Below are 15,628 nucleotides of genomic sequence, written 5' to 3'. Positions count from 1 at the left end.
CTGGGGGTTGCTGGGGGGAGGTGGGGTTGGGAGAGGGGGAGGGGGTTATGGACATTGGGGAGGGAGGGTATGTGCTATCGTGAGTGCTGTGAAGTGTGTAAACCTGGCGATTCACAGACCTGTACCCTTGTGGATAAAAATACATTATATGTTTATAAAAAAAAATTGGAAGGGGAGGTGAACCATAAGAGACTATGGACTCTGAAAAACAACCTGAGGGTTTTGAAGGGTCAGGGGTGGGAGGTTGGGGGAACAGGTGGTGGGTAAAAGGGAGGGCACGTTTTGCATGGAGCACTGGGTGTTGTGCAAAAACAATGAATACTGTTACGTTGAAAAAATAAATAAATTAAATGTTAATAGACAAAAAAAAAAAAAGAATCCAGTGTGGCTTCTTAAAGGCATTAACTATAGCACAGTTATTTAAATTTTTGCACTGTTAACACCAAAGAGTTTTAGGAGAGGTCTTTCTCTCCAAAGAAAGTGACCCTAATTCTCTCTGATCATTAATTAATGACCTAGCAATTCCACGACTTGGTATGTATTTTTTTTTTGGCATGTATTTGAAGAAAACAAGAATACTAATTCGAAAATTTCTATGCACCTCTATGTTCATTTCAACATTATTTACACTGACCAAAACACAGAAGCAATCTCAATGTCCACTGAAGGATGAAACGGTAAGTAAGATGCGGTGTATATACACACACAGGCATACACACACGTGTATATGTAGGATGGAATCAAATACTCAATAAAAAAAGAATAAAATCTTTCTATTTGTAACAACATGGAAAAAATAGACTGAATTTTATCAAGGTTAAAAACTTTTGTGTTTCAAAGGATACCATCAAGAAAATAAAGACAAGTCACAAAATGAAAGAAAGTGTTTGTAAATCATAGTCCCTGATAAGGGGCTTGTATCTAGAAAATATATACATATATGGATCAGAAGACTTAATATTTTCTTTTTTAAAAATTTTAATTCCAGTGTAGTTAACATGCAGCATTATATTAGTTTCAGGTATACAATATAGTGGTTCAACAATTCTATACACTGCTCATATGTGGAATCTAAAAGACAAAACAAACCCAAGACTCATAGATACAGAGAATATATTGGTGGTTGCCAGAGGGGAAAGGTATCGGGAGGGAGACCAAAATAGATAGAAGGAATCAACAGGTACAAAATTCCAGTTATATAATAAATAAGTCATGGGGGATGCAAAACTCTTTATTAATTCTGTATGGTGACATGGTAACTATCATTTCACAATATATAAAAATGTCAAGTCATATATATAATAATATATATAAATGTCAGGTGTTGTACACCTGAAAAAATACAATGCTATATGTCAATTATACCTCAACAAAAAAGGAAATAATCATTAAATTTAAAAAGATAAATAAATAATATCAGAAATAAACTGTGGACACTACTAGTACCTTGCAGAAATTAAAAGGGTTATAAGAAAACACTATGAATGACTGTTTGCCAAATTATATAATCTACAGGATGCAGATAAATTCCTAGAAATAACAAAAATTATCAAAATTGACTCAAGAAGAAACAGAAAATCCCAACAGATCTGTAACAAGCAGAGAGATTGCATCAATAATCAAAATCTCCAAGAAAGAAAGTTCAAAATCATATGGCAGATGAGTTTTACCAAATACCTGAAAATTAACACCAATCTTACTCAAAGTTTTGCAAAAAATGGAAAAGGAGGGACTACTTTCTAACACATGAGGCTAGAATTATTATCCTGATACCAAATCCACACAAAGACAAAAGAAGAAAATGACACACCAGTGTGCCTTATGAATAGAGAGGAAAAAATCCTCAAGAAAGTGCTAGCAAACTGAATGCAACAGCACATTGAAAGGATGATTCAGGGTGCCTGGGTGGCTCAGATGGTCGAGCATCTGCTTTTGGCTCAGATCATGATCCTGGGGGTCCTGGGATGAGTCCCACATCAGGCTCCCTGCTCAGTGGGGAGCCTGCTTCTCCCTTTGCCTCTCTCTCTCTCTGTCTCTCATGAATAAATAAAAAAATCTTTAAAAAAAGAAAAGGATGATTCACCATGACCAGATGAGATTTATCTTAGGAATGGAGGGGTGGGCTCAATAAAAGAAAATCAATGTGATATAGCATATTAATACAACAAAAGAAACAAACCACATGGTCAAATAAAGAGATGCAGAAAAAACATCTGATAAAATTTCACACCCCTTCATGATAAAAACACTCAACAAACTAGACATAGAAAGCAACTTCCTTATTATAATCAGGGGTATTTATGAAAAACCAATGGATGACCTCTTACTCAATGGTGAAAGACTGAAAGCCTCCCTAAAATCAGGCACAAGGCAAGAATTTCCATTTTCATCACTGCTATTAAACATTGTACTGAAAGTCCTAGCCTGGTAATTAGGTGAGAAAAAAAAAAAATAAAAAGCACCCAAATTGCAAAGGGAGACGTAAAAGTATCTCTATTTAAATATGACATGATTCTATATATAGAAAATCCCAAAGAAATCTATGAAACAACTACTAGAGCTAATACATGAGCCAGACTATTTGTAGGACACAACATCAACACACAAAAATCAGCTGCATTTCTATAGAGCAGCAACAAACACACTTCAACAACAAAAATTAAGAAATTCCAATTCCATTTATAACAACATTCAAAGAATAAAATGGTTTGGAAGAAACTTAATCAAGGAGGAGAAAGACTTTTATATATTGAGAACTACAGAAAAGAAAACAAATTTTTTTGCTTATTGACAGAAAGAGCTAAAAATGGAAAGAAACTGCATGCTAACTGAAACAAAAACCTGCAGAACCGAGAACGTGACTTTCTAAAATTTTTCAAATAGACTGCCGAGTCTTTAAATGAGGTAACTGAAGTATACATTATTTACTGGGATCTAGCTTTATACTGAGTAAAAATACCATCTGATTTCACTCATATGTGGAATTTAAGAAACAAAACACATAAACATATGGGAAGGGGGGAAGAGAGGGAAACAAACCACAAGAGACTAAGGGCTGATGGAGGGACCTGGGTGGAGGATGGACTAGATGGGGGAGGGGAAATCAAAGAGGACATGTGTCATCATGGGCACTGGGTGTTGTATGTAAGTGATGAATCACTGAATTCTACCAAAAGCACCGTTATGCTATTAACTAGAATTAAAATAAGAATTTGAAAAAATAAAAATAAAAATGTAAATCACTTGGAAAAAAATATATATATACATATCAAGAAAAAGTCAGTTATTCTAGGAATTCAAGGACAATTTAACATTAGCAAATCTATCAACATAGCTTATTAACCAATTAATTTTTTTTTTTTAATTTATTTGACAGAGATCACAAGTAGGCAGAGAGGCAGGCAGAGAGAGAGAGAGAGGAGGAAGCAGGATCCCTGCCAAGCAGAGAGCCCGATGCGGGGCTCGATCCCAGGACTCTGGGATCACGACCTGAGCCGAAGGCAGAGGCTTAACCCGAAAAATTACTTCACAAATTCCAAGTCAAAATCGAAGTATAATGAGAATGGAAGAAAATTCCCAACATATGAAAGAATATTTATCATACACAAAGAGCAAATATCATATTAAATGGAGAAATATTAACTACATTTCACATAAAGTAAGGAACAAGAGATTATTACAGTTAACACTGTTTTAGAGGGTTAATCAGTGCAATAAGATTATAAATTATACAAATACTACAAGAGACAAAATTATATTCATTTGAAGATAATTCAATTGATCACCTACAAAAACAATTACAATATGAAATTACCAGTCCATGAGGGTGATGAAATACAAAATAAATACGTAATTCAGTAGATTTGTTTTATACTAGTAATTACTAGTTTGAGATTCAAATAAAAAAAAATCCCATTTACTATAATGATTCCTAACTACAAAATTCCTAGCAATAAATTTAACAAGAACATACTTATATAAATAGGACATAAAATGTTACTGAAGCATAAAGATCTGAAGAAACAGAGAAACACATTACTTAGTATTTACCTGTGAAATAGATTCCCTTTTTCTTCGTGGTAGGATGTATTCAACTGGTAATAGTGTTAATGCTCTTTCTAAAATTCTTCTGACTGTTGTCTTTCCTCCACATGTTGGGCCTACTAACATCACACCAATGTAAGTCTAAAACAAAATTGCAGATTTATGGTTTAATTTTGGTTTGCTAATGGTTCAGCTGAAATCTGAAGGTTCTTATTTCCAAATACATCTCTGTATTCTCACAAACCCTTCCTTCAAATTACTGTTCAGTCTAGTATAACCTGGGTTCCATTTTCATTGACTAGGTCAAAATGAACAGAAATCTCCTAATTTTAAAATTCAAGGGATAACTTTAATTCTTAATATCTGACAGTTTATCTTTTTCCAATTCTCCTTTATTTCTATACTTTTCTCTAAGATTGGCTTTTGTAATATGGTTTATCTCAGCTTCCTCTTCTCTATTCTTGTCTCTCTTTTGAGTTTTCAATGTCACTTCCATGTTAGTCTTCCCTAATTCATCCTTCTCTTTTTCTCTCTTCTCCCTTCACTGGCCCTACCAATCTCATCAACCTGAATATCTTCAACCATGACCTGAGTTCTAATGACTTCCTGATGTGTTTATTTTCTCCAGTCTTTGGCTCTATGTGCCTGAGTGCAATCTCAGTGGTCTACTAGATACTCGCTTCTAGATGTCTCACATGATCTTCAAAGTCAACATAATCTAATCTATACCTTCTTCTCACACTTGTTGCTTCTCTAATTTCCTGATTTGTTAATAAAACCACTAGGTACCCATGTCCAAAGTTCCTCATCTCTTACAAAATTTGCTTGATCCCATCTTCTGCCCAACCCAATCACTACTCGTGTTAGAGAGTGAATGTTTGCAGTCTCCCTGAAACTCAAATGTTGAGGCTGACACCCAACACAATAATATTAGAAGTGAGGCCTCTGATAGGTGATTAGGTTTAGATGAGGTCATGAGGGTGGGCCTGCGATGGGTTGAGTGTTCTTACAGGAAGAGGAAGAGGGAGAGGGAGCAGAGTCTAACATCTCTCTACTATGTGAAGACACAGTGAGAAGGTGACCATCTGTAAGCCAGGAAGAGAGCTCTTATCAGAAACCAAAATCTGCTAGCACTTTGATCTTAAACTTCCCAGCCTCCAGAACTGTGAGACATGAACATCTGTTGTTTAAACCACCCTAAAGATGGTATTTTGTTATGTCAGCCCAAATGGACTGGGACAAGGGGGAAAGGGTCAGACGCTAAGTCCCTCACCATCTCTTTTAGACTACTGCAATAGCCTAAAGAAATGATTATCTTTAATAATGTACCAAATAAATACATTAAAATTCAAATATGGACAAAGCTAAAATATTTTTCACTTCCATTGCAATCTCTCTACCCTCATGTGGGTCTGGTGATTCTCTGTCTGATAATCCCATTCTGTAACTGGCAAGGTGGGAAGGGGTCCAAAAGGCTTGCATGACAAATGAAAAGGATAACTTTAAGAACACAGTTAAGTGGCCACAGCCGCATCATGGCGTCACATGAAAGAGGGGCCACTGTCCCCTGGGAGCAACCTTACTTCCCGCCACGCACCCCACCCTCCCGCCCCCCCCCCGCCCCCCCCCGCCCCCCCCCCCCCAGCAAAGCTGCTGGTTCAGTGAAGCCCTCAACTTGCGAAGATCCCACTCACACCGTGGTGGCGCCCCCTAGTGGCTCAGCCTGCCTGAGGCTGGCCGGCCCCTGCAGCATACTGGTCAGCTCTGCTCCGGGTGAGAGCTCCGACTCTGGCTTTGGCAGTGGCCTACCTGCTTGGTCTGCCCCTTGGGGAACCACAGACTGCAGGATTCAAGATAATGCTCTCTGGGGCTGTGAACCGTGCAAACAAGTCGGGGCTGCCAACCAAACTGTGGGAGTTACTCGTGGGCCCGTGATGAGGGCCCGGAATCAAGCTGATCACGCCAGACTTCCCAGACCGCTGGGACTGCTGTCCCGACACAACATCACCCTGCACATGGCGACGCGTTCTCCGTCACCAACTCACAAAGTAAGGGGCCGTGTGTTTGGGATGCAGGACTACTGTCGCGCTCCAGGTTCCTCTCTCATGGTGGGGAAAGTCCCGCTGCCCGCGGCACGAATGAGCCCACATACTCCTGGCAGATCCTGCACCAGCCCTGCGCTCCCCTCTTCTGGGGCTGTCAGTGGTGACTCACGGACACTGACGCTACTTCAAGCTACGGAACTGCTGTTTCAGTCCAATCAGCGAACTGCAGCCACACCATTACGTTTCTTGAGACCAAATTTGTGTCATTTGGATTTCTGGACCATTTGCTGTCTGACCTTTTATTGCCAAGAGTCTCTTAACCATGAGCCGGTGGTCAGGATATTTTATGGGCCTCCTCTGCTTTCTGCCATCCATACGCATGCTGATATGACTGAGCACTGGAACGGCCTTCTCAAAGACTGACCTCAGACATTCCTGACTCCATGCCCCTTCCCTTCTCTTCATCCACACACCTTACCAGGGAGGGTTGGTCATTGAATGGGGGCATCCCTAGGAAACCATTTCCTTTCATCTTCTTCCTGGGTAATTATCAGCATAAAAGAGATGGGGGATACTAGAGATCTCCTTTGAGAATTTGGGATTCATCCTGACCATTCCTGAGCATTGGGCTTCTTTCTGTTCCTTGATGAAAACCGCAGGCCACTCTGATTATACCCATTCCAAAATGGGGTCCAGAGGGTTCAAATTTAGTTCTGGCTCAACTGCCTGGAGTCTCCTGGATTGACATGGTCTTAGCCCATTCTTTCTCTTTCCTTCCTCGCGAAAGAAAATGCCCTGATGTGGTATCCCCAACAACCCTAGGTGCCTTTCATTTTACTGACTGCTGGGACTGCCAACCCCTATCAAATAGGACTGATCATGATTTAATTGTTATTCCCCTAAAATTTAATTGTTATTCCCCTAAATGTTACAGAGAAATCTGTCAGAAGCAGCAGGAGTGGCCTCCCGGGCAAAATGCTTGACCCTTGCTCAAGATGTCTTGCATATCTTCCCCACTCCTATCTCCACTGCTCACTCATTTCCTGGAGCAGACAAATGTCATCTGGCTCATGGTATGGCAAACAGGTCAGACTAGACTGCTTGTCCTCAAGTGGTCACTCCAAAAAAAAAAAAAGAAAAGAACTAGATCTCATTATTAGAACTGAGCTCTAAACTGAGAACTGTATTCCTTGAACTGCTGTAGTCCTGTTTGGGGAACCCAACAACTATCAAGAAATTCTTTCTAAGGGTACCATGTATACCCTTAAGATTGTATTTCTTAAATAGAAGTCAGACACTACCTTGTCTCCTTCCTCACCAAAAATGCAACTTGCACCTCAGAGGTGGTTAAAGTGTTTAAAATTCAGTATTTAAGGAAACATCACTTGTCCCTGAGAGGCAGTTAGACAGTCTGAACTCACTGTCCAGTGTTGTTATGGATAATAGAATGGCCCTAGTCCCTTCCTCCTTCTGGGCCAAGACACCATCTACACAGCTGAGAAACTAGCTCTACCTGGATTAATACTTAGACCCAGAGGAACACCCAGTATAGCAGCTTCAGGAGAAATCCACCTGGCTTTCTAAGGTAGAGTCTGACGGCTTCTGGGGTGTTCAGCTGTTTGGGGCCAGAACCTGGGATGGACATGGTTGAGATTAATATTTTAGGTTGACTCCTGTCTACTGTGAGAGGCTCTAGCTAAATGCTGTATGAAATAAGCTGAATATATTTGGTCCCAGCCCCTGGCAGTCAGATTAACAAGAGTAGTCAATGGAGTGGCCCCGGGACAATTCACCAGAAACCAAGACCGTGTATAACGAGGGGTGGAATTTTGGGGAGACAATTCTTTACAGTCACTGACATTTCCACATGCCTCTGAACAGAGGCATCAAAAGCTTTGTTTAGGACTGTCTTTTCAAGGATGCTTGTATAGCAAACAGTTTTTGGAAGACAGTTCTCTTATCAGGATAGAGAAGGTTTAACTCGCTGTCTAGAATAACAAAGATAGTGTTAGTCTACTTCCTCAGCAAAGGCTAGGAATATCTGCCGGTCATCCCCTTAGAAGACTGCCGTGTTCCTAAGCGTGGGGTTCTTCTGTGGAACACTTAACCACGTGTGCAGGTATCACCTGACTCTGTCTCATCCTCTGAGAATTAAATCTTGGGGACTTGGCTACTGCTGTTGCTGAGTGATAAACCGTCCTTTCTGACCCAGACGTCTAGAGCTTTCTGCCATCGTGCAGCTGTTGCAGGCTAACTTGTTAAATCAACCCAATATGTTCATGAAGGGGAAAATATATCATTAAATGAAAGTTCTCACCACTGGTTATTCATTCAATTCCATTCCAATAAAAATCCAAATAGAGTTTTTAAATTAAAAAAATTTTTTTTATGTTTATAAAAAAAAAATTGGAAGGGGAGGCGAACATAAGAGACTATGGACTCTGAAAAACAACCTGAGGGTTTTGAAGGGTCAGGGGTGGGAGGTTGGGGGAACGGGTGGTAGGTAATAGGGAGGGCACGTTTTGTATGGAGCACTGGGTATTGTGCAAAAACAATGAATACTGTTACGCTGAAAAAATAAATAAATTAAAAATACACACACAAAAATATTTTTTTTAACTGGCAGTCAATCTATTGATTATCTAAGAATTGGGGAAAGTAACAGAGAAGGAAGATGCTGGCAGCACTCCCGACAAGATACGTGCCCTGACGTGGGTATGTTAAATAGATTAAGCTGGAGGAGTCTTCCAGCACGGTTGGAAGCAGGAAGGTCACTCTGACCTCCCCCACCTCACCTTTCTTCCCTGAAATGGGTCCTACATGTCCCACGTGAAAGGTGCCTTCCTCATACCCAGAAGACAGAGGCATCCTTATGGGGAATGTGGGGCTGACAGGCTCTATGAACAAACCTGGTTCAGGTGGCCCACATCTTCCTACTTACTTCCTCACCGCCTGCTACACCCCCAGCCCAAACCCTCTGTCCTGTCAACTTGGCACAAATTCATTGTTTCTTTATCTAAAAGGTATAAAGCTTCCTGTTCTGGTCACTTCTTTGGGCATGTCTATTCTCTTAGGAAGGTTCCCATGTAAAAAAAAAAAAAAATCAAACACAGTAAAATGTGCATGCCTTTTTTCTGCTAATCTGTCTTTCTCAATTTGATTTTCAGACTCAGCCAGAAACCCCAAGAGGGTCAGGGATAGCTTTTTTTTTTTCCCTCTTACAACTGGCATCACCAGATATGAAGACCTATTATAAAGCTGTGGTAATTAAGACTGGTGGTATCATAAGATAATAAACTATGGAAGAAATCAACAAAGAAATCCACCCTATTAGATTGGAAACATGGTACATGAAAGAAATAGCAAATCAGTGAGGAAAAGTTGGGAAAACTGGTTATCCATCTGAGGAAAAACAGATCTATATTTAATATCTTAAAGAAAATTCCAGACAACTTAAAAATGGGAAATGCAAATATCAAAAGATTTGAGAAAAAAATCAGAGAATATATTTATGAAAAATGATAGAAAAGATTTCTAAAAATTCACAGAAAACACAAATCACACATACACAAAAAAGACCAGCAGACTTGACTGCATTAACAATGTCTCCTGCACCAGTGAACACTAGGAACATTTCTGAAAACCCAAGATTTAGAGAATTTATTTGCAATGCACATAAACAACAAAGAAACAGGATATAAAAATGTATAAAGAAAAGTCTACACACACTTGTTAAGAAAAAGACAAAAAACCTAATTGAGAAATGAGTATGTTATATAATCTGGCAATTTGTAGGAAACTCAGATGGTGAAGAATATAAATATGAGAATGTACAATTTTACTGATAATCAGGGAAATGCACCATCTTTTCCAACTGGTTCATTCATGGGGACAGAAAATTCAAAGAAGACATAGCTGTGTGAGGCAGAACATTTACACCACATGTGGAGGGTTTTTAAGAATCATGAGGTAAGGGAACAAAGGTGAAGAAAATAAATCTGTTCAAAGTTAGTTGAGGGTCGAGTAACCACATCTGGGTCAATAACAGAGTAAACCACTTTCTTATTACCCTGGTTTTCTCCTTGATCAGAACTATTAACATTCAGGAGTAAGGAGGTGCCAACACGCCATTCCTCACTTACCTGAAGCTGATTATAAAACTGTATGACTTTCTTTGTCTGAGCTGGCCATTGTTGTAACTCCAACTGTTGAGTTGCAATAAATATTGCTTCCTAAAGAAAAGAAATACATTAAAGTATTGCAAATTAAACTCTTAATACATAATCCTACAAAATCTCTCCTAATGAGGTACGGAATACAGCACTCTAAGATAGTAGTTCTTACTTTCACCAAACTGAGACTACTACTTACCCGCAAAATACAATACACACAAAATGTTATGTTCACACATCCCTGGTAGCAAATGTGTAGACCCTCCCCCAATACAAGAATTCATTCTTAGGGCACCTGGGAGGCTCAGTTGGTTGAAGATTCAACTCTTGATTTCAGCTCAGGTCATGATCTTGGGGTCCTGGGATTGAGTCCCACCTCCTCAGTGGAGAGTCTGAGATTCTTTCCCTCTCTCTCTGTCCCTTCCCCTCCCCCCCTAAAATAAATACATAAATCTTTTTTTTTTAAAGAATTCATTCTTTAAGATGTATTTAAGAACTGTTACCACAGTATCATTGTCTAATTATCATATGCTAAAAGAAAATTAAAAAGAATCTATATCTTTGTGTAATTCCAATCACCATTAATGTAGGTTTTCAGTTTTGTAACAACTACTTTAATGTTTCAATGTTAAGAATATTCTAGGATGGACAGCGCCTGGGTGGCTCAGATGGTTAAGCATCTGTCTTTGGCTGGATCGAGCCCCGTGTCTGGGTCCCTGCTCAGCAGGGAGTCTGCTTCTCCCTCTCCTCATGCTCTTTCTGTATCTCTGCCTCAAATGAATAAAATCTTTAAAAAAAATTCTAGGATAGTAAGTACAGTTTGCAAGATTGAGGACTTGACGTGGTTAGACATTAAAACATCCAGTAAGTCGTGGCAGCTTAGAAAGATACTTAATATTTTAATGCAGGAATTACAAGGGCATCCATGTTTCCTTCTTAAAGTGAGGTTTAGGGACGCCTGGGTGGCTCAGTCGGTGAAGCGTCTGCCTTCAGCTCAGGTCATGATCTCAGGGCCCTGGGACTGAGTCCCGTATCAGGCACCCTGCTCAGTGAGAAGCCTGCTTCTCCCTCTCCCTCTGCCTCTGGCTCAGTGCGGGCGCTCTCTCTCTCTCAAATACAAAAAAAAAAAAAAATCTTAAAAAAATAAAGTGGGGTTTATTTCAGGTCAATACTATAAGCAAATGTGCCTACAGAAAAAAGTGGGATTTATCCTTTTTCTCACCAACCCCTCCTACTCCATTTCTCATTCCTTGCATTCCCATGATGGGACACACACAGTTGCTACTGAAGGAGACACAGAACACTCAGCAGGACTCCACAAATGGAGAAAAAATAGCTCTTATGGCCAAGCTACTGGAACCAGGAAATCAGCTGAGAGCAACTTCATTTTTTTTTCCATTTTATTTATTTTTTCAGCGTAACAGTATTCATTCTTTTTGCACAACACCCAGTGCTCCATGCAAAACGTGCCCTCCCCACTACCCACCACCTGTTCCCCCAACCTCCCAGCCCTGACCCTTCAAAACCCTCAGGTTGTTTTTCAGAGTCCATAGTCTCTTATGGTTCGCCTCCCCTTCCAATTTTTTTTTTAAATTTATTCATTTTATTTATTTTTTCAGTGTAACAGTATTCATTCTTTTTGCATAACACCCAGTGCTCCATGCAAAACGTGCCCTCCCCACTACCCACCACCTGTTCCCCCAACCTCCCAGCCCTGACCCTTCAAAACCCTCAGGTTGTTTTTCAGAGTCCATAGTCTCTTATGGTTCGCCTCCCCTTCCAATTTTTTTTTTAAATTTATTCATTTTATTTATTTTTTCAGTGTAACAGTATTCATTCTTTTTGCACAACACCCAGTGCTCCATGCAAAACGTGCCCTCCCCATTACCCACCACCTGTTCCCCCAACCTCCCACCCCTGACCCTTCAAAACCCTCAGGTTGCCCCAACCTCCCACCCCTGACCCTTCAAAACCCTCAGGTTGTTTTTCAGAGTACATAGTCTCTTATGGTTCGCCTCCCCTCCCCAATGTCCATAGCCCGCTCCCCCTCTCCCAATCCCACCTCCCCCCAGCCAACAGACACATGAAAAAGTGCTCCAATTTTTTTTTTTTAATAAACATATAATGTATTTTTATCCCCAGGGGTACAGGTCTGTGAATCGCCAGGTTTACACACTTCACAGCACTCACGATAGCACTTACCCTCCCCAATGTCCATAGCCCCCTCCCCCTCTCCCAATCCCACCTCCCCCCAGCAACCCCCAGTTTGTTTTGTGAGATTAAGAGTCATTTATGCTTTGTCTCCCGCCCAATCCCAGAATAAATGAAACTTCATTTATTTTTAAAATTTTATTTACATTCAATTAACTAACATCAGTGTATTATTAGTTTCAGAGGTAGAGTTCAGATTCATCAGTTGCAAAGAACACCCAGCGCTCATTACGTCACGTGCTCTCCTTAGTACCTGTCATCCAGCTACCCCATCCCCCCACCCACCTCCCCTCCAGCAACCCACAGTTTCCTAGAGTTAAGAGTCTCTCATGGTTTGTCTCCCTCTCTGATTTCATCTTGTTGGATTTTCCCCTCCCTTTCTCAATCTCCTCTGCTTCGTTTCTTAAATTCCACCTGTGAGTGAATCATATAATTATCTTTCTCTTATTGACTTATTTCATGTAGCATAATACTCTCCTCTAGTTCCATGTCATTGCAAAGGGCAAGATTTTTTTTTTTTGATGGCTGAGTAGTATCCCATTATATATATACCACCTCTTCTTTTTTTTTTTTTTTAAGATTTTATTTATTTATTTGACAGACAGAGATCGTAAGTAGGCGGAGAGGCAGGCAGAGAGAGAGGAGGAAGCAGGCTCCCCGCTGAGCAGAGAGCCTGATGCCGGGCTCAATCCCAGGACCCTGGGATCATGACCTGAGCCGAAAGCAGAGGCTTTAACCCACTGAGCCACCCAGGCATCCCTATACCACATCCTCTTAATCCACTCATCTGCTGGTGGACATCTGGACTCTTCCCACAGTTTGCCTGTTGGGAACATTGCTGCTATAAGCACTGGGGTGCAGGTGTCCCTTTGGATCGCTCCATTTCTGTCTTTGGGGCAAATACCCAGTAGCGCAATGAGAGCAACCTCTTTTTTTTTTTTTTTCCATTTTATTTATTTTTTCAGCGTAACAGTATTCATTGTTTTTGCACAACACCCAATGCTCCATGCAAAACGTGCCCTCCCCATTACCCACCACCTGTTCCCCCAACCTCCCACCCCTGACCCTTCAAAACCCTCAGGTTGTTTTTCAGAGTCCATAGTCTCTTATGGTTCGCCTCCCCTTCCAAATTTTTTTTTTTAAATAAACATATAATGTATTTTTATCCCCAGGGGTACAGGTCTGTGAATCGCCAGGTTTACACACTTCACAGCACTCATGATAGCACATACCCTCCCCAATGTCCATAGCCCCCTCCCCCTCTCCCAATCCCACCTCCCCCCAGCAACCCCCAGTTTGTTTTGTGAGATTAAGAACCTAGATGTCCATCAACAGATGAATGGATAAAGAAGATGTGGTATATATACACAATGGAATACTATGCAGCCATCAAAAGAAATGAAATCTTGCCATTTGCGACGACGTGGATGGAACTAGAGCGTATCATGCTTAGTGAAATAAGTCAATCGGAGAAAGACAACTATCATATGATCTCCTTGATATGAGAGCAACCTCTTTTAAATGGAGTTGATAAGACACCCACTTAAGGTCTGAATGTGGAGCAGTTTCAGATGCGGGGGCTAGGAATTCTCCACCACAGACAATATAAACCTAGACACCTGCCTTGATGTAGACTAACAGTCTGCAGGAGTGGACTAGGGATAGTACGGGAGTCCGAGTATCAGCAGAAGTGGGATAATCAAAAGAAGAGATATTTGGACATGTCATCCCTCCTGGCTAAAGATTTTCACCATTCCTTACTTTGGAAGATTTTGAAACAAAAATCATAATCCTACTGTAAAGTATTTATGGTCATAAATGATGTTCCATAGAGTCAGCCACCTGGCAAACTGTACATCATTTATGTACTGTATTAGGATATGGTTTTGGTAATTCTTTGTTAATTCTATGGTTGCTCTGAGTTAATGACACACCCACCCTGACACTGTAGATGTTGTTAGAGACAGAAATGGGAATAGGCTGGAGAGATTCCAGTTGCCTAATGCATGCAATTCAGATTCTCATACCTCAAATGAACAAGGGATGTAAACAAACCCACCTGCAGTGTATTTATTTAAGAACATGTATTCCTATGTGGATATGCTGTATGTGACTGGTCACTGTGTAGACCATCAAAAATACACTATTAAATAAAAGACTGGATTATTCAAAATTTAATATTAAACTTATAAATTGTGAACTTTGTGTCATTTCTCTAGCCATATATTATTATTTGGCAACATTTTATTAACAGTTTATTTAACAGCAGAAAGCCTTCATATTTATAATATAAAAATTATACAAAGGGGAAAGTAACAGAATAAACTGATGCTTGTAAACTGACTTGTAAAACTGAGGAAGAGATGACTCTAAAAAGTTAAATAGTCAAACCATCAATGTGCACCTAGAAATGCTATTATGAAAGCAATGCTATTTGTTTTAGCTGCAACTTGAAAATGTTAAAAGTAACACATAACTGGAGAAAAGAGAGGAAGGAATGTGTAGGCTGGGGAGAAACAAAAAGATGTTTATATAATAGAAAGAAAGCGAAATTTGTCAACTAACATCTTCTTTCCCTTTTTCTAGCAAACTGGAAATCCTCAAAATGTAAGTATAAATATGAAGAATGTAGACAATAGCTTAGATGTAACCATCCATCTTATGTCTCCTGGAAGCCACATAGCACAAAACTACAAAGATACCTATATCTATATAGATATCTATATCAATATACTTATATCTGTATATAGATATCTATATCAATATATCTTATATCTCTCTCTATAGACATATATATCTATATATTTTCATTACAATAAGAATATAGAAAAATCTGCAATATCTAAAACACAGGCAAGTGCTATGAAAATAGTTAAGCTTATTTTGCTTAGAGTTTGGACCTACAGTTTGTTGGTTTGGAAAAATCCAACTCCTTGAATCACATGGAACAGAGAATCTCAGAGCAGAAGTCCCCTTCCTGTCAACAGAGAACTAAAAATAAATGGCTCCATATAAAAACAGCCAACAGAATATGAAAATATGTAGCTAGAGAATTTAAAGTGAGATTTAGAATATCAAAGACAAAATGAAAGTTTTCAAAGCTTCCAGAGAGACCTGCAGAGAAGATGGTGGAGTAGAAGGGTCTTGAGCTCATCT

The 15,628-nt window shown here is 39.8% G+C and overlaps 1 protein-coding gene across 1 annotated transcript in view; it reads right to left on the bottom strand.

Moving 5' to 3' along the window:
- The window catches only part of DNAH14 (dynein axonemal heavy chain 14), a 332,088-nt gene that overhangs the window by 167,794 nt on the left and 148,666 nt on the right, over positions 1 to 15,628 (bottom strand). Inside the window, exons 36-37 of the mRNA XM_045982293.1 lie at positions 10,232 to 10,321; positions 4,051 to 4,185 (exon numbers count right to left, since the gene is read on the bottom strand). Coding sequence (XP_045838249.1) covers positions 4,051 to 4,185; positions 10,232 to 10,321 — 225 coding nt within the window. The remainder of the gene's footprint in view (positions 1 to 4,050; positions 4,186 to 10,231; positions 10,322 to 15,628) is intronic.

This window comes from Meles meles, chromosome 17 (genome assembly GCF_922984935.1).
Source record: "Meles meles chromosome 17, mMelMel3.1 paternal haplotype, whole genome shotgun sequence".
NCBI lineage: Eukaryota > Metazoa > Chordata > Mammalia > Carnivora > Mustelidae > Meles > Meles meles.
Note: the sequence above shows the minus strand (reverse complement) of the source record. Positions and strands in the feature narration are given on the sequence as shown.